The sequence below is a fragment of the Myotis nattereri genome (genome assembly GCF_964212035.1).
Source record: "Myotis nattereri genome assembly, chromosome: 7".
NCBI classification, from domain to species: Eukaryota; Metazoa; Chordata; class Mammalia; order Chiroptera; family Vespertilionidae; genus Myotis; species Myotis nattereri.
In genome coordinates, this window is record NC_138082.1 from 48,643,767 (window position 1) to 48,661,909 (window position 18,143).

The 18,143-nt window shown below is 45.9% G+C and overlaps 1 protein-coding gene across 1 annotated transcript in view; it reads left to right on the top strand.

Annotated features, from left to right (window-relative positions):
* The window catches only part of STK39 (serine/threonine kinase 39), a gene marked incomplete at its 5' end in the record, with an annotated part of 266,483 nt that overhangs the window by 81,532 nt on the left and 166,808 nt on the right, over positions 1-18,143 (top strand). Inside the window, one exon of the mRNA XM_081096279.1 lies at positions 2,215-2,270. Coding sequence (XP_080952405.1) covers positions 2,215-2,270 — 56 coding nt within the window. The remainder of the gene's footprint in view (positions 1-2,214; positions 2,271-18,143) is intronic.

Genomic DNA, 18,143 nt, shown 5'->3' on the forward strand with positions numbered 1-18,143 from the left:
GAGGGGGGATACTTAAGAAAGAAAATAGAATATAAAGGGTACTGAGTGGACTCATGAAAAAACATCAGTTCACCTGTTGCTCTTCAAGCATGCCCATTTGAATTGGATATCATTTCTAACTTTCTAATACAGGCTAGACTGTTTCAGACATTGTGATATGTTCATTATTTTTGACATGATGGTGAGAGGGAAGGAGGAGGCACTGATTTCATCTTCCTTGAGATATAAAATGCCAATTTAGATAGCCAAACAGCATAGACTATGAGAACCCGGTGTTTTGGATGGGTTAGCGTTACGGGGGCTCTTAGCTATAGTTGTAAATAAATAACCATTTACCAGTAATACTAATATTTTAATTTCCCTACTCAGAACTATAAGTGAGCATTTTACTTTCTTTCAATAATTAGAAAAAATATTACTTTAGAAACTAAACTTATAGATTGTCATTTTTAAATTATTAAGACCACTCAGCACACTGAAGAAATATATTATAGAATACTAGAGGCCCGGTGCACAAAAATTTGTGCACTCGGGGGGGAGGGGAGGGTCCCTCAGCCCGGCTTGTGCCCTCTCGCAGTCTGGGACCCCTCGGGAGATAACGACCTGCTGGCTTAGGCCTGCTCCCGGGTGGCAGAGGGCAGGCCCAATCCCTAGGTGCAGCCCCTGGTCAGGCTCAGAGCAGGGCCGATTGGGGAGTTGGGGTGCCGCCCCGTCATGCACAGAGCAGGGCAGATTGGGAGGTTGTGATGCCACCCTCAGTCACGCTCAGGGTAGGACCAATTGGGGGGTTGGGGCACCGTCCCCTGTCATACTCAAGGCAGGGTGATGGGGAGGTTGCGGCGCCACCCCTGTCACGCACAGAGCAGGGGCAATCAGGGGGTTGGGGCGCTGCCCCCGTCACACACAGAGCAGGGCCCATCAGGGGGTTGGCGCACCACCCTCTATCACCCACAGAGCAGGGCCGATCAGGGGGTTGGGGCGCCGCCACTGTCACACTCAGGGCAGGGCCGATGGGGAGGTTATGGCTCTACCCCATCACACACAGAGCAGGGCCCGTGGGGGGGTGGTGTTGGGGAGCTCCCCCCTATCAGGCACAGAGCAGGGCTGCTCAGGGGGTTGGGGCCCCGCCCCCTGTCACACACAGAGCTGCAGGGCGATCAGGGGGTTTGGGCGCTGCCTCCTGTCACGCTGATCCCGGTGCCGGGAGGCATATTACCCTTTCACTATATAGGGTAGAGGCCTGGTGCACAGGTGGGGCCGGCTGGTTTGCCCTGAAGGGTGTCCTGGATCAGGGTGGGGGTCCCCACTGGGGTGCCTGGCCAGTCTGGGTGAGGGGCTGAGGGCTGTTTTCAGGCTGGGAGTGACTGAAGTTCCCAACCGCTCCTTTTTTTCTTTTATTCTGGGCCAGCTTTACCTTGAGGCTTGGCTCCAGCTCTTAGGCCTCTGTGGCTGAAAGTAGGTTTCTGGCCTTTGCTTACAATGTTGCGAATCTTCTGGCTGAAGTCCGGCGGTATTTGTTACAATGTTTCTTAAACTGTCCGCTCAGAGGCCTGCAGCCGCAGGTGGGGGACGTTGGTTTCCTCCAACAATCCTCCGTCACTGAGGCAAGCAAGCCTCATGTTAGTTTCAAGCTGCCTGGCTGCCGGCCGCCATCTTGGCTGACAGTTAATTTGCATATCTCGCTGATTAGCCAATGAAAAGGGTAGCGGTCGTATGCCAATTACCATGTTTCTCTTTTATTAGTGTAGATTGTAAGTCTTGTTCATAAGCAGTGTCTCTTCAGAGGAGAGACTGACCAAATCAATTGTTTAAGAGGCTGATGGGATTAATTTGGAATTACACCACAGACAAATAGAACAGCTTTACATAGGCTTGGCTTTAATTCTTGATAAAACAATAGTATTGTGAATATATGGACAATCTTAACTCTAACATAAAAGAAAGCATCTACTCACTATTGATTTAATTAAATCTGGATATTGATTTCACAGAAAATATTTGTTACTAACATCCCAACCACTCCCGAGGGACAAACTATAAAATCACATGTATTTTATAACTTTTGAAATCTATGATATAATTTTAGTATTTATAAAATAATGCCAAACTAGCTGTATTCTATGATATGCTTTAAAATCTCCCTGAATGAATTAATGCAATATAATATTGGTACTGCACAATTCATTCTTCTTCTTCTTCTTTTTTTTCTAATAGGGATTTGAAAGCTGGTAATATTCTTCTGGGTGAGGATGGTTCAGTACAAATAGCAGGTAAAGCTGATACAGATAAAATCTTTACTTGTTTACAGAAGTGTTACATTTTCAAGGAATATAGAATCGTGCCTAAGAAATGAATAAATACACGTAATCTGGTTTAAGAATGTATTTGGGCTTCTGTGTTATAGAATGTTTGGTTCTTAGGCGTAACACGTTTTCCTATTGTTTTGATAAATCTTTGTTAGACCATCCTAGAAATAATAGCCCTTTGATAAAGGACAATTTTACTTTTAATTATATTTTCTACCGTTTAGATTGAATACTGGTGATATTTATATAGCTGCAAAAAATCTTGAGAGTTTTTTTTATAAGTTTGAAAGTTTAAAGCATTGTACACGTTAATTTAAAATCTTTTATTTCGAAAGAGGTGGTAGAAAGAATTGTGAGCTCTTAAAATCTAGGGCTTACTCTGCTCTTCAATCTGACCTGCCTGGCTATTCTGCACCGTCGTTTGGCACGCTGACAAGTAAGTGTCCACCGAGTGAATGCATCAGGCAGCCCCTCTATGTGCAGAACATCTCAGTTTGTTCATCTCCTCGAGGAATATGAGTGGCCTGGGGTAATATGTAGCCGGATGCAGATTGACTCTTGCTTTACCCCTGGCCATGAAGGCCTGTCTCAGCAGTCCTCTCGGCGATCAGTGCTTTTGGCATTTTTGGCTGGACAGTCCTTCCCTGTAATGGACTGTCCGTGTCACTGAAGGGGGTTCAGCCTTCTGGCTCCAGGCATGAGATATTACTAGCATTGTCCTTGGTGAGAATTGCTGACCTAACGTCTGTCGTTGAAGAATGTTGGAGTTCGCCCCAAATGTTGAATCAGCCTAATCTGCTTCTTTTTTGAGTTGGAGGGAAAGAGCCCTGTTTCTTTGTGTGTGTGTGTGTGTGTGTGTGTGTGTCTGTCTGCGTGTGTGTGTGTTTAGCATGAATTTGGTTATTACATGAGAGTTGATCACAGTCCTTGGTCCCAGTTTTGTTTCTAAACAAATTGGAGGGTTTGGAGTTATTCGAAATGCAAGAGTTTCAACAGAAAACAAACGCACACCCAGCACAAGGATAGGCCTTGAGTCATCTCTTTGATTTGTTGTTTACCCCTCACTGCTTAGTGTATGACTTTCATAACATGTTGAATTTTAAACCATGTAAGTTCTGACCTAGTAAAACAAATGAAAGGAAATGAGTTAGTAATGAACTTTCAATAGTAAAAGCCATGTTCAAACTTCTTATTAATGCAAAATTTCAAGCATAGCCCAAAGAAGAGAGAAAATTGGAAGAACCCTCTTGTACCCATCACCTTATCAGTCTTTGGCCATTCTTGATTCATTATCTTCTCCCTCCCTGCTTTGGTGGCTCTTCTTATTAATGTTGAATTTTGTTCTTGAGGCATCCAAGTTAGTGCCATATACACACACACACACACACACACACACACACACACAAATGTAAAATCTTGTCCTCATTGTAAAGAATGAAGAATGGTCCTTATTCCACAGGCTAAGGACAGTTTGAAAAAAAAAATACTTCAACTAAACAAGTGATAACTGAACACATTTGTGGACAAAAGCTTCAAACCGTTCAGCACCAGAGTAGTCTAGTTAAGTACAAGCTTGGGGGTCATCAGCCTGGGCTGAAATTCCCAGGTCACCACTCAAGCTCTCTGACCTTGGTCAGGTTCCCTAACCTCTTTAAGACTCAGATTCCATAGAGGGAAATACAAATATAACCCACCTCATTATTTTTGTGTCAAATGAGGCTCTTTATGTCCAGTGACCTTAACAGTGGCCAGCATCCATATATGATAGGCACTTGGTAAATACCAGCAGCTGCTGCTCCGCTGTGGCTGTTGCTGGCACTTCTAGTACTGTTACTACTATTGCTCCCGTTGCTATTGTGGCTGCTGTTATTACCACCAACAGGATCACACTGCCTCTCCCTCGCACTGCCTGGAGGTCATAGGCACCTCAGATTTGTCCTGTAAGAGGTTCAACTCTGAGGAGCTCTATGGGTTTCACAAAGGCAGTGCTTACTAATTAGGGAACTTAGAAGTTAACTTCTCATTCATCTTTCTCTAAGCTGATATGGAAGTGCAACTAACTGTTTCTGTTTTGTGATAAAATGATCATTTCTCAGTACGAGGATCAAAGTAGCAGTGAACTGCCTTAGGAACATGGAGATGGATCAACCCCTGCCGTGTTCCGCCACTTGATACCCAGCCAGTGACCTCATCCCACTGTTCTTGTCAGATTAAGGACCCGAGCTCCATCCCCGGGCCTTCTGGAGCACAGTGTCTTTCTCTTTTTCTCAGATTTCCGGACTTCCTCCCCCTCTCGGGCCTCTGGTTCTTTTCCCCACTGTGGGTGGTAGTTAGTGGTGAGTGTAACCCAGTACACGCGCTCTGTGGGGCTGCGGGGCTCTGCAGGGCATGTGCAGGGAGCCAGCACCTGGGTGTTGTGAGGGTTAATGACTCCATGCAAAGTGCTCAGAACAGTGCCTGGCACGTGGGGAGGACTGTGTGTACAGCCACGCTGGGCTTTGGTACGCTTTCTGTGTCTGTGACCTCATGCCTGCGTATAACACGAACTAAAATTGCCATCCCTCGACACATAATGGTGGGTGAACAGGCATTTAACTGCACTCTTTATAGCTCTGGAGCTAGAACTTTCGAGAATTCACATTTCATTTTCTCCATAGTTTCTGACCTGAGTATTTAGAATTAATTTTTTTGTTTTAACTATGAAGTAAGACTATCATTTAACACATATTTGGAATGTTTCCTCCTTAGGTAGATGCCACTGGTATCTCCATTTTATAGGAATTTGACCAGTTGGTCACGGAACAAAAGCTGACCCCAGAGTCTGTGGGTCTTTTGCTGGCATTTGTGCCCGTGGGTGATGTGGGGGCCTTGAGAGTGGAGACTCACAGCGACAGCACAGTGTTGCTACCTGTTATATTTGAGCAAATGGAACATTACTTTCACTCAGACTGTATGCCCTCTTCCCTCTACATCAGCGGTTCTCAACCTGTGGGCCGCGACCCCTTTAGTGGTCGAACGTCCCTTTCACAGGGGTCGCTTAAGACCATCCTGCATATCAGACATTTACATTACGATTCATAACAGTAGCAACATTACAGCTATAAAGTAGCAATGAAAATAATTTTATGTTTGGGTCACAACATGAGGAACTGTATTTAAAGGGCCAGAAGGTTGAGAACCACTGCTCTACATCTTTATGCTCTTTAGGCCTTGTATTTTGAAATAAAAGTTAAACAGGGGAGAAGTTTGCATTTATTACTTTGAATGTAATGTGTGTTTATTTTATCTTGAGAGTATTATTATGAACATGGCTTTTAAAAAGAGTTTTGTTTTATCCTCCCCTGAGGATATGTTTATTGATTTTAGAGAGAGAAAAGGGGGGGTGGGGAGAGAGAGAGAGAGAGAGAGAGAGAGAGAGAGAGAGATATCAATCAGTTGCCTCCTGTACTCATGCTGACAGGGGATTGAATCCACAACCTATGTCCTGACCAGGAATTGAACCTGCAATCTTTTGGTATATGAGATGACGCGCCAACTAACTGAACCACCCGGCCAGGGCTAAAAAGAGTATTTTTGCTATTCTAATAGAAAGCAAAATCTTTATTTTTAAAAAAGTCACTTCCTCTATTGTATTTACACATATTTCCTTTCTCAGAACTTTTGGTTAGGAAAGGGAAAATTAAAGGGCCTGGTTGAAACCACAAAAAACACCCATCTTACTATGCAGCCAACAAGGGAGAATAAGGCTAATATACTTGGTTCTGTTTCCAACGGTACAAATGCGTGGGAATAACGTACGTTTCATCGACGGTGGGTATGAAACCAGGAACTGATGTGTGTGGAGTGCTTCCTGTGTGCCAGGCCAGGTGCCCTGCTGACGCTTTGTGACTCATTCAGTCCTCACCACAGTCCTGTGGGGAAGTGCTACTTTTACACCCATTTTACAGACTAAAACCGAAGGTTCAGAGGGGAAGGTAGTTGCCCAGGGCACTCATAGCACAAGTGGTGGAGTCAGGCTCCAAATCTGGGCAGTCTGGCTCTAGAGCCCTTGACCCACATCCGTGGGACTTCCAGGGAGAGAATCCCAAATCTGGATGGAAACCTCAGTTTTGGGCGGAAGACCGTTAGCAGTCACTAACCCCTGCACATCTCTGCATAAATTGATTTTGTTTTGGGCTAGGAAACACATTCAGCACCTTTTCCCCCTTCTCCAAGTCGAGACACATGGCGTCATTTGTAAGGTTTTAGGAGAAGCAGTCCTCTTCAGGCAGCATTTGGGGCAGAATGAAGCACAGTAGTGACAACACACCCTCTTCAGACTGGAAAAGGTTGGAAAAAGGCTTTACATCTTATGATTTCTTCTGTGCTTGGACAGCCTGTCTGTCTTGTGACTCCCTGAGAATAGGGTTGGATAGGAGGCCGTGGTAATAGTAATCGTTTCTGCTGTACTACGTGCTAGAAGGAGTGGCTCTTTGAAAGTCATGCTCTTCCCACGGCCCCGCATTTTATTTTCCAGTTTGATGCTCTGTCATATTGTCAGGAAGAGCTTAGTGCTTTGTCTGGCCAGTGACTCAGCCCGTTTGTCCGGAATTAATGAGACTCTGTTCTAAGCCAACAGAAATTCACATAAACAGGTACCTTTGGGGTGGTCACTGCAGATATATTGATCTTAGTAGTCTTTGAAATGGTGACCACTCTTCAGGTGCTATAAAGATGTTGATTTCACAACATTGCTTTTCTAAAGAACTTTCTAGAAGGATGTACTAACAACTACATTATACGAGGAAGAGCTCATGCTCATTTTCACTCACTTTTGCCTTTTAGGGGTGTGTGAGTGTGTGTGAGTCTGAGTTTTCCATCCCCAGTTTTCCTAACAGAAACCAAATCTGGTACTGAGCTCAGGCAGCCAGAATTCTAGAAATTTATCACTACCCCTATCGTAATGTATCTGAGGCCATGAGATAAAGCTTAAGCACTAGGCTTTTCACTGACGAGGCACATTGGTATGACTCGGGGTAGCATCTCGGTTTTCTGGGAGGGAGATTATATCCTTAGTCAGCCTTTGAATACATTTTCAGCTTCAGTCTGCATCTAACACTATGACTAAAACTTCTACCAGGAAAACGTGGAACTAGACTTAACTTGCTTCCAGTACTCAGATATTTTTCTCAAGGAGCCAGAGGGAGGTGTGCACGGTGGTGGAGTTTTAGGCCACAGCTGATAGTTCCTTTTGTTGCCCTCCTGTGTTCTTTGGCTCCAGTGAAGTGCACTTTGACAAGGGGCGGGTGGAAAGAGTATTTTCTGTGTTGTAAGGACGAGAGGCTGCTGCTTCAAGCAGGTAATATGGGCTCCCTGTATGTATTCTGGCTAGTGTCAAAAAAACTCAGAAAGCTCCTCGGACATCCAGATCAGGGAATGATGACTTGTCATCAGATTTAAGAGTGTGTGGGCTTTGACACCAGACTTCTTTGGTTCACATCCCTGCACTGCTCCTTCTAACCCTGTAACTAAGACATTTAATCTCTCGCTACTCAGTCTCCACATCTGTGCAATGGGAAAATGCTTGTGCTAGAGGGCTAAACGAGTTAACACACATTTTGGTTTAGAACTGGTTAGGCCATACTGCTTTTTTATTGAGATGGGTTTGGTGCCCTTTAATTATTTAGGCTGTTGTAACATCGACAGGAGGCGGCTAGGGAAGACAGGCTATAAGCACCCCATCTCACCTCCCGCCATATCATTTTGCTCTTCCTCCGTTAGCCCTTTGATTTCCCTAGTATCACCAGAGTGAAAAATCTACCACGCCAGTCTGACCATACAGTTCCCCGGTGCAAAGTTAGAAACTTGCTGATGGCATAAAGCTCCGGCTGCCCTCAAAGGCCCGTGAAGGCCCCTGCTGTTTTTCCCTGTCTCCTCCACCTGTGCTTTCTGCTTCACCTCTTCGAGAGCCACCCTCATTACGTCAAGCACCTTACCCTGGAGGCTTGAAAGTGCCCTCCTTTATACACTCCAACTAGATGGCAGTGAACCTGGGTCTCTGCGTCCCCTCTTCCCTACAGATCATATACTTACCAGCTGTAAACACTCCATCTCAGCACCCCCCAACAGTGCCTGACACAGGACAGGTGCTCCCAAACTTTTGGTCAGTGAGAACTGCACGGCAGGCGTGCTGGACACCCTGTCTTGGCAGGTTGTGCGCACGCACCCGCCTGATGGTGGTAGAGGGTGGGTCTGTAAGTCGCAGCTGAAAGCTCAAACAAGTTCGGATATACCAGCTTAACAGACAGGGAGGCGAAATAGAAAATATTTAGGTATGTATGCGAGTGCGTAGTTTTAAGGCTGAAAATAGTTTTTTAACAAACACTTTTCAGCTTTGATTTTAAGCAAGCTCTGCCTCAGCCAGCAGATGATGACACGATTAATGTTAAGGAAGACTGAAGCAGAGCATAGGAGTGAAGGCCATTGGCTACATTCAGAAAGCAGAGGACATGTGCAGAATAAAACCTTTGGGGGCTATACAGTGCATTCTAGTGAACCACAATATGTGGTTTGAGTTTCAGGAAGTTTATAATTAAACTTGCCAGAATTCACACACACACACACACACACACACACACACACAAACACACACACACACTTGGTTTAAGTAAATAAGGACAGCGGATTATTATGGCCCCCTGAATTTGGGAATCTTGGAAAATGGCGACATGTGTGAAACCTCTGGCTGGAACTGAGAATGCAATCGATTATGGAAACTTCGTTTTCCATCCCAGCTGCACACCATGGGTGAGAAATACTTGGGAAAATTTTAAGCAGCTTCCCATCCTGTACCAGCTGCCAGCAGTAGTTGAGCGGCAGCTTTAGGAAGTCTTGGTGGGGTGAGCCCAGTGGGGAGCATCGCTTTGCTCTGCTTTCCTGCTGGACGTCTCCTGCAGCTGTGCACCCAGCTGTGCACCGTTAGCTGCGTGGGGACAGAGCTGTGCTTCCGGGAAGAGCGTCCCGGAGGACGTGAGGCAGATGCCTCACTCTTCCCTCTCCCTCCTCCCTCCCTCGCATCTCCACCTTCCTTTCCTCTGTCCTGCCTTAAAGGGCCTTTTTTGTCATGATTACATTAAATTTTATATATTACCACAAGCTGTGAAAGCCTGGGAAAAACAAGAACTTTTAGACTGAGAGCAGAGACATTCAAGTCAGTTCTCTGCTGGATCGTGTTTTTTTGTTGTTGTTGTTTTTTTTTCATTTTTCTGTTTCCCAGAACCTCCATTTGTTAAAACAGAAAAATGTTCCTTCCCTGGTGAAAAGGTGAACACTAGGTGTCTGGGTTTAATATTTCTTAAGTGGGCAGCTGACAGATACTTACTGAGCACTGACTGTGATCCAGGCACAGGCCTCTGAGCTGATAGGGTGGTAAGCCACGGAGGAGACATGGTGTCGACTCCCATGGAGGTAACCCTGCAGGTGAAACAGACATGGAAAGTTGGCGATAGAATTGAATGTCAAAGATTTGTAAGTGAAGAGAAGTGCACCTGCTTGAGGAATCTAAGTGGGCCACATTAGGTTTAGTTTAGTAGGTTGTCCTGGGGATAAACCTTAAATATGTATTGTAACTGTGAATGATTTAGGGATAGGTGCTTTTGACTAATACATCTTATAAGTTACTACAGATATCGTAAGATTAGAGATTTTTAGGAAATTGAAATAATGTGAACATGTATTTATACTCCGTAGAATATGGCTTAACACTTGATTTTATAAAGTAAACTTGAGGATACCAGTCGCCAGCACTGTCTAGCCCCCTGGGTTTCTAATGTCCCCTGTGCCTGCTGCCAAGTTCTTTCCTAGCCGTGTATCACCTGTAAAATGATGTTCTTGGGTTCTCAAGTTTCCTTTCCCTCTACAGATCGTATAGCTGCCATACAGAAGAACCCTGGGACCCCAGGGCCCCAACAAAGTGCCCTTCCCACAGCCCTCCCCACCTCTTTTAATGGCAGCTCCATCCTTCTAGTGGACAGACCACAAGTGTGGTGCTCACCGACATTTCTCTTTCTCTCATACCCTGTGTCCTGTCCATTTGGTCAGCAAATCCTGTTGTTAACCTCGTCACTGCACCTCCCCTGCTGTCATCCTGATCCAAGCCACCATCATCTCCTGCCTGGGTTCATAGGGTCACCCCCTAAATGGTACTCTTCTTCTGATCTTCCCCTCATGTGTAGTTCCCCACATGGCGTCCAGAATTATGCTGTTCAGTCAGTTAACGGCTTATCTCATGCCTTTACCCAAAACCCTCTAATGTCTTTCCATCTCAGAGCGAAGTCAAAATCCTGATGGTGGCCTACCGCAGGATCTGGCTGAGCTCATTTCCTGCATCTTCCTCTCCCTCATCCCACTCCAGTCAAGCTGGCCTCCTTGCCACGCATGCTTTTGCCTCAGGACCTTGCACTGGCTGCTCCCTCTCTCTGGAATACCCTTTACTACCACCTTCAGATTCTTGACTCAAATGTCACATCAGGGAGGCTTCCATGGCCATCCTATGGTAAACTGCAGCTCCCCCACTCCTGCTTTTTATCCCCGGATCTATTAGTGGTTCTCAAGGTGTGATTCTAGACCAGCAGCTTCACCATCACCTTGGAAACTTGATAAAAATGCAAATTCTTGTGCTTTTTCACTCCTGGATCTGCTGAATCAGAAATTCTGGAGGTAGGGCCCAACAATTTGTATTTTAAGAGCCCTCTAATGATTCTGATGCACACTAAAGTTCAAAAACCACTGCTGTATATTATACTTCATAATTTTGTTTATTATCTGTATTTCCTCACTATCCTACCCCCACCCTAATTTAAAGTTCACCTTCATGAAGGCAAGATCTCTGCTCTATAGTCCCAGTGTTTAGAACTGGAAGTGACACTTAGTAAAGAGCTCAGTAAATAGTTGTTGAATATATTACTGAACATATGATGTAGTCACTTTAGATGAAAAGAATACTGAGCAATAGAGTGTGATCCTCATATTTTAGTGAATTCTCAGTGTTAGGAGTTTTAGATGTAAAGTTTTTATTGTCACAGATTAAAAAACTCCAGAGTCTTTGAAGCCAAACTAGTCCTTTGCAAAAGTCTGTGGGAATGATGCAAATTGTTGCTTTAAATACTTGTGGCAACTGGAATTGTGCTATTTTAATTATCTCCCATAGGGACCATCTCTTCAAATGGTACAGATGGGTTATTCTGGTGTATTGGAAACTTCTAATAGTAGAGCTAGTTGAGTGGAGATTTGTGTGAAAAGGACCCCCTGCAGATATATGAATATCACATTGGAAATTTAGACTTATTAATTAATATTTGATCTAAGTTACTTGTGCCTGTCTTTGCAGATATGGCCAGCCACGAGCCCCGTTGACTACAGAGCATGAGTTTGCTTGGGAAATGATGATACCTGTACAATATGCTCACCAGTGCTCTCCTTGTAGCAACTCTGTCAGTTCAGCTGAATAGGTCTCACAGAAGAGGTGACTGAGGGATGAGCAACTGGGGACTCGGTCAAGCTCATTCTGAAGATTGTAAAAGCAGATCACTCTCAGGTCTCCTGGTGTCTCTTTCAGTCCTTGGCTCACTTCCTTGCCCTTAACTGCCCCCTACCCTGCCCCACCCCCTTGCCTTTGAACTCTATGCCTTTTGACAGTTCAGCTGCCCTGGGGCTCAGATTTTCATCTGTAAAATAAGGAAAATTGACAAGACTTTCTCCAAGTGAAGTGGTGTGTGGGTAAGGTTGCATAAAAATGTTCTGAGTATCCCTTTGTTAGCCTTAGTCATGAATTGAAAGTGTTCAGATCAGAGGATATCAAGGAGGGGAGAGGAAGCCAAGTATCTGTCCTTTGGCTACTTTTACCAGAGCATCTTTTAAGATATCCCTCCTGCCTCCCACTGGGGAGCCAGAGAAAAATGGATTTGTGACCTGGTGATTATCTGTGGTTTTCCTTTATTCCTTGTAATTATCATGCTCGATAGAAAGTTCACCACTAGTGAGTTCTTGGTCATGTCTACCATGGGCTTCAGAAAGCTGGTTTTTGCTGGCACCTGCAGCACAGCTGGCCCGGGATCCCTGCGCCCTCCTGTATGGCCTCCTTCCTTCTGCGTCTGCTGCGCCAGGTGTTGCCTCTGGCTCCACATCTCGCCAGAAATGCACCTGCTTGGGGGAAGTTCTGTGGCTCTTACGTAGAGGGGTAGATTATCTGCAGTTTGCTATTTCCTTAAATGAGTGCTCTCTCTCACATTGTGTCTAATGGCCTGTATTAGTCAACTGAACCGTGGGCCAGTTGTGAATTGACAACAACTACCACTTCTTGTTCTCTCCCTTTATCCTTTTAAGCCTGTGTTGTCTTGATTGTGAGAAGGTGGTGGAGTTGGGGAGGGAGTGGCAGCTTGTATAGCCTTGGCATTTTTAACAAGAATCCTCCTGTTGAATTTTTCTTACAATCTATCTATGTCGGTGCGAATTGATGTTGATTCCATGTACACAGTGCAAGCAAGTGCTAAGAACTTCTCCCTTGTGAGTAAAAATATAGCACATTTGAAGGAAACCAGTTGATAGCAACTTTAAGAGCCTACCCACATGAGACACCAGTCATGGGAAGGTTTGCTTCTTCGGTTTCTTTTATTTTGAAAGGTGACTAAAAAGACTTCTGACTTCTGACTTCTTTTGCTGACAGCAAAGGCTGTGAAATTGTCATTCTCTTACGTTTCAAAGAAAGTCAGGACTGCCTCTCTCTCACGCATAGATGGGAAAACACGGATTCGTCCAGAGCAGCTGAGAAGTGACTGTCTAGGTCCCAGACTCTGGAAATAGGTCAGATTGTATTTTCTGACTCTGAATGCCTTGGACCCCATGGGTGGGTGGGGGCAGTAGCCTATAGAACCAAACCAGGTCATTGAGCACCATTTACTTGTAAGAAGGAATAAGTGGAATTGAAAACCAGGAGTATTATGGGAGAAAAGGAGATCGGGTGGAGAGTGAGGGCTTCAGAAAACCCTTTTGGGCTCTGTTTGGTCCCTCTTGGGGTCCTTCCCTCCCCAGCAGGACAGGTGGTGTGTCCCATTCCATAGTGAAGGGGTGTATAGATAATTGATGACTAATAGTAGGTAAGGTGCCTACGTATTTATTATTGACTTGCTTAAACGATGAGCAGATTCAGTGTTAATCACTTTAATGATGTAGTGACGTCACCTGCACACAGTTGCATTTCCGAGGTTCTCATGAGTGGGAGGGAAAGGAGCAGTGTTACAAACATCTGTGCTGGGAAGGATGCTTACCTGCAGTTTTTCTCCAGGGCTCTGGCACCTGAGTGAGCAGCTGTTACTAATGGCCTGTTAATAAGCACTATGATTATCAATTATTTGCATGCATTAAAAAAAAAAAGATTTTGTACAAACCTGAGTATTCCCATAGAGGTGTGCCTATTTGTTTGACTGTGAATTTGTCTTGCTTGACACGTTGGAGTCCCTGGGTCAGACGTTTCTGTAGGATGTGATTTTCGTGTTGAGTGAAGTCGTCCCCCATTGTCTGCAGGGAATATGTCCCAAGACCCCCAGTGGATGCCTGAAACCACGAACAGTACTAAACCCTGTCTATATATTCTATTTTTTGCCATACCTACACACTATGATAAAGTTTACACTACTCTTGCATTCCGGGGCCATTATTAAGTAAGATAAGTGTTACCTGATCTGATAACCGAGAAGGCTACTAAGTGACTCATGGCTGGATGCGCTCGACAAAGAGATGATTCACATCCGGGACCGAACTGAGAGGGGTGGTGAGAGGTTTCACCACTACTCAGAACAGCCTGTAATTGGAAATGTATGGATTTTTTCTGGAATTTTCCATTTAATATTTTTGGACTGCAGTTGACTACAGGTAACTGAAACCATGGACAGTGAAACCCGAGTTAAAGGGGGACCACTGTATTGCCCGTATACTGTGTCATAAGGTACATGAATCCGTACTAAGCTTTTTTCCTTCTACGTTTTTTTCCACTGCTATGGTTCTCTCTGTCTCAGAGGTGAGAGAGAGAAGCTGTGGATTGGCTGTACTTGGAGGTCCTCCAGCCATCCTGAATCATGCCGTAGCCCCTGGTAGGAAGACAGTGCTCTCAAGCAGTGCTTCTCCAATTTGCACATCGAATCAGCTGTGGCTCCTGCTACAATGCAGATTCTGGTTCAGTAGGACGAGGGTGGGATCCAAGATTTTGCATTTCTCCAAGGCTCCCAGATGGTTCTGGTCTGGGGACCCCACTTTGAGTAGCTAGAAAGTGGAAGGGACTTTTGTCTCCTATTTTCCTAGACTTATATTGTTCTGTTTCTGAAATGTTTATGGAAGTGTAGCCCCAAACCAGAAACTATTGGCAAAAAAGTGAAATAGGATCTTCTTGCACTGTGTTTTTTACCCCTTGAGGTCCCCGTGCATTTATTTGTTTTGATTTGTGTCCCTGACATTAAAAGACACTCTTAACATTGGAGCTGTTTAAAACTCCAGAATTGCACTGTGTGCTAAATTGTTTTCTTGCTGATTTTTTTTAAGTCCTTTTGGGGATTGCGTTGACTTTGGCCTCTGAGGCAATGCTTAACCCTTAGCAGTCAGGGAGTATGAATGAACGTGGCAGGACTGGGAAGGACTGTAAGAGTTAAGAAGCCATTGGGTACAAATACCAGAGAGTTTGACTGGCAGGAGATGAGGCAGGACAGACATCTCATTATCTCACATACAGAAGTCTGGGACATTCATTTCTAGGGTTGGTGCCAAAGCCCAGGGATACCACAGAGGTCATGGGCTCGTTCCTACTCCTGTCCTGCACCCCAGTAATGTCAGGGAGCACATGTCCCCATGTGTTGCTCTTGCTCTCAGCCTTACCCTCACATGACAGTGTCCCAAATAGGCAGGGAGTGGGGAGCAAAGGAGCCTTATAAGGTGGTTCTTATATTTAGGCAGAAAATTTCCCCACAAAAGCCTGCATCCTATTTCCCTTGGATCGCATGGGGAACTAGGGCAGACCCTCAGCCATGCACTGACGGGAGGAACCAAGCACCTTGATGGCCTCGGTCACTGCAGTTATAACAGTGTGGTGTTGAGTAGGCCATCAACAGTGTGCACTACAACATGACCAAGGACCTGCAATATATATTCTCCGCTACCCATTTTATCGCTCGTGAAACTATTGTCGAAAGAAGCTACTCAAATTAGCAGGGAGTGTCATTGGGATCCTCAGGTGGAAATATAGCGCCTTCCTACTCGGCATCCTCCCCTCTCTGCCTCTTCCCACGGGCGGTGGGAGCCTCACTGGGGAAGGTCAGGACCCCATGACCTTCTGCACCGGCCACACATCCCACAGCAAGGCTGTCACTGTCTGTCCTCTTGCCGGGTGCGTTCCACTCATGGCACAGTGAAATGTCACTGCTAGAGCAGAGAGAAAACTGCTCCTATGAGCAGAGTGGCCTTATTTCAAGAGGAAACCAACCCAGTGAGTGTTGGCAGCTGCTGTCCTGGATGTTGCCACATCCTGACTTGGTCCCCTGCTTCTTGCCCTGGGTTTGCCGGTCTGCTGAGCACAGCACAGGTACCCGGAGGTGTGGCCTCCACCTGGCGGCGTTGGTGCGTCCCCTCTGCACTATGCTCCTCCTGCCTTGGTTTGCAGCAGGCGCAAGGGTCAGCCCTCCCCCTGTTCCCTGTCACACTCTTCTCGTGGGGCGGCTGGTGACACCGCAGATGGCAAGGCTCCTGGAGAGTGAAGAGTTGTTCCAAAGTAATTTAAAAACAAAAATAAACAGAAAGCCCGATAGAAAAGGCTGGGTTTAATCATACATTAGAAAAGATAGGTCCCATATGCTACACTCGGACTAAAGGTGTCGTCTTCTGTTTGCTGGTAATTGCTAGATGCCCTTTCCCCCAGATTCTCCGCGAGAGAAGGAGAGCAGAGTCGGAAAGGTCACGGCTTTTGCAGTTCCAGGTTCAGGGTCACGCCTCTTCCAGCTGCAAGCCAGATTCCTTCTCCCATCCAGGTTAGCTTTCCTAAGCGGCAGTTCCGATCATCGCACTCTCTGGTTAAAACCTCTGCCCCCACAAGACACGTGAAGCACAAGGCAGCCATCCCGGCCATAATTTGCCCTGCATGCGGAAGCCAGCAGGCTTCTTGGCCTGTTTCCTCCTGCCTGCAGTGCTCTCCCGATTGTCAGGTCCCTTAGCAGCGTGCTTGGGGCCTCTGTAACTGACCAGATCACCCAGCACTGGCGTCTGACACACAGGGAAGCCTGCGGGATCAAGCAGGCCGGATGCTGGCGGCCCTGCCGGTGTTCCTGGGCTCGGAGAGAACATTGCAGTTCTGCCAGTCAAGTCTTGAGAGTCTCTCGTGAGAAAAAGAACTGGGAACCAAACCAAATTATGAAGGGATTGCTTTTTTGATGATATAAATATGACATTCAGGATTAACGAGAGAACCTCAAACTAGTTTTTCTGTGTTGGGCAATCACACATTGATCTTTACTCAGGGAAGAGCTTAAGAGTTGTGGACTCTTAACCCCATTCTTCCACGTTGCATTTCCTTTTCAGTGCAGAAAATACACTGACTTTTTCCAGAAAAGGAGACGGAGGCTGCGTGGCCAACTCCGCGGTGAAGGACTGTGGGTTTTACTCAGACCCTCGATAACTTGCGAGGTAGTCTTTGGAAAGTCATTTAATCTTTTTATTTATTTTTTTTATTCCTTGCTCTTTTTCAAGCCCCATATCACGGAATCATCCTATTTTGTTAAGGGTTTGTCTGTCCTTTTCCATCTCCAGAATCTCTATTCACATACAGACGCTGTTGATTTTACACCTGGGCCGTAGCTGTGGTCTTCCTTGCCTCTAGCCTTCCTCCTTTCCCCAACACCCTGCATGGCTACTTGCCCCACCGTTTCCTCTTCACTGGAGAGAGCAGCAGTCTCATGCTGCTAATTGGATCAGGCACAGCTTCCCTCACCAGCTGTTGAGACTCTGTGGTTGGCTCCTCTGCAGTCTCCACGCTTCTTGGCTTTTTTAGACGATGGCCTTTGGGGAAAAGAGGCTGCTCCCAGCAAGAAAACACCAGGGGCCCCCTCTGGCTCCCGCTGCCCCAGCCCCAGCCTCAGCCCCAGCCAGCCACAGGGAGGTCAGACGGAATCTGTATCTGCTGTAACCCATTTACAATGCATCTTAGGAGGCTCTGAACCATCAGATGTTGATTCCATTACTCTCCAGCCAGGTTTTGAATGGACCTAAGCCATTTCCTTCATATACAACCCAGGTTCCTTTTCATGGGTGTTAGTACCTGTTGTAAATATCTGAGGGAGGTAAGGGTTGGCTGCTCAGCCGCAGTGTCACTCTCAGGTTTTAAGGAAATCAAGCTTCTCACAATTGGTTCTGCAAGCTCAAGGGGCTTCCTGCTCCTTAGGTGAATGAAAAGTTCACCGGAAGCAAGCGTGTGAGAATCCAGTACAAGTGACTCTCATCCACTTGAACTTGGCATCTAGAAGCTCACTAGATAGAGAACGGGGTTGGGATTTACTGTTAACTTATACTCCAGCCTAGCTGGAATCTTTCTTCCTATCTGTGCAAGAGTGGGGAGTACATCTAGAATACTTTAGCCACTCTCGGTGTGCTAACCACCTTGACTTTCGCTGATGAAATCCCCTTTTCTAATCTGCATCAGGCCTGTCAACAAGTGGCTGTTTTCCCCGATAATAGCCTTACTTTGGGCATTTACCTGGGTCCTATGGATCTATACTCAGGTACAGATAACAGAAATATACCCAGCAACTGCCTCAGGCACCCCGGCAT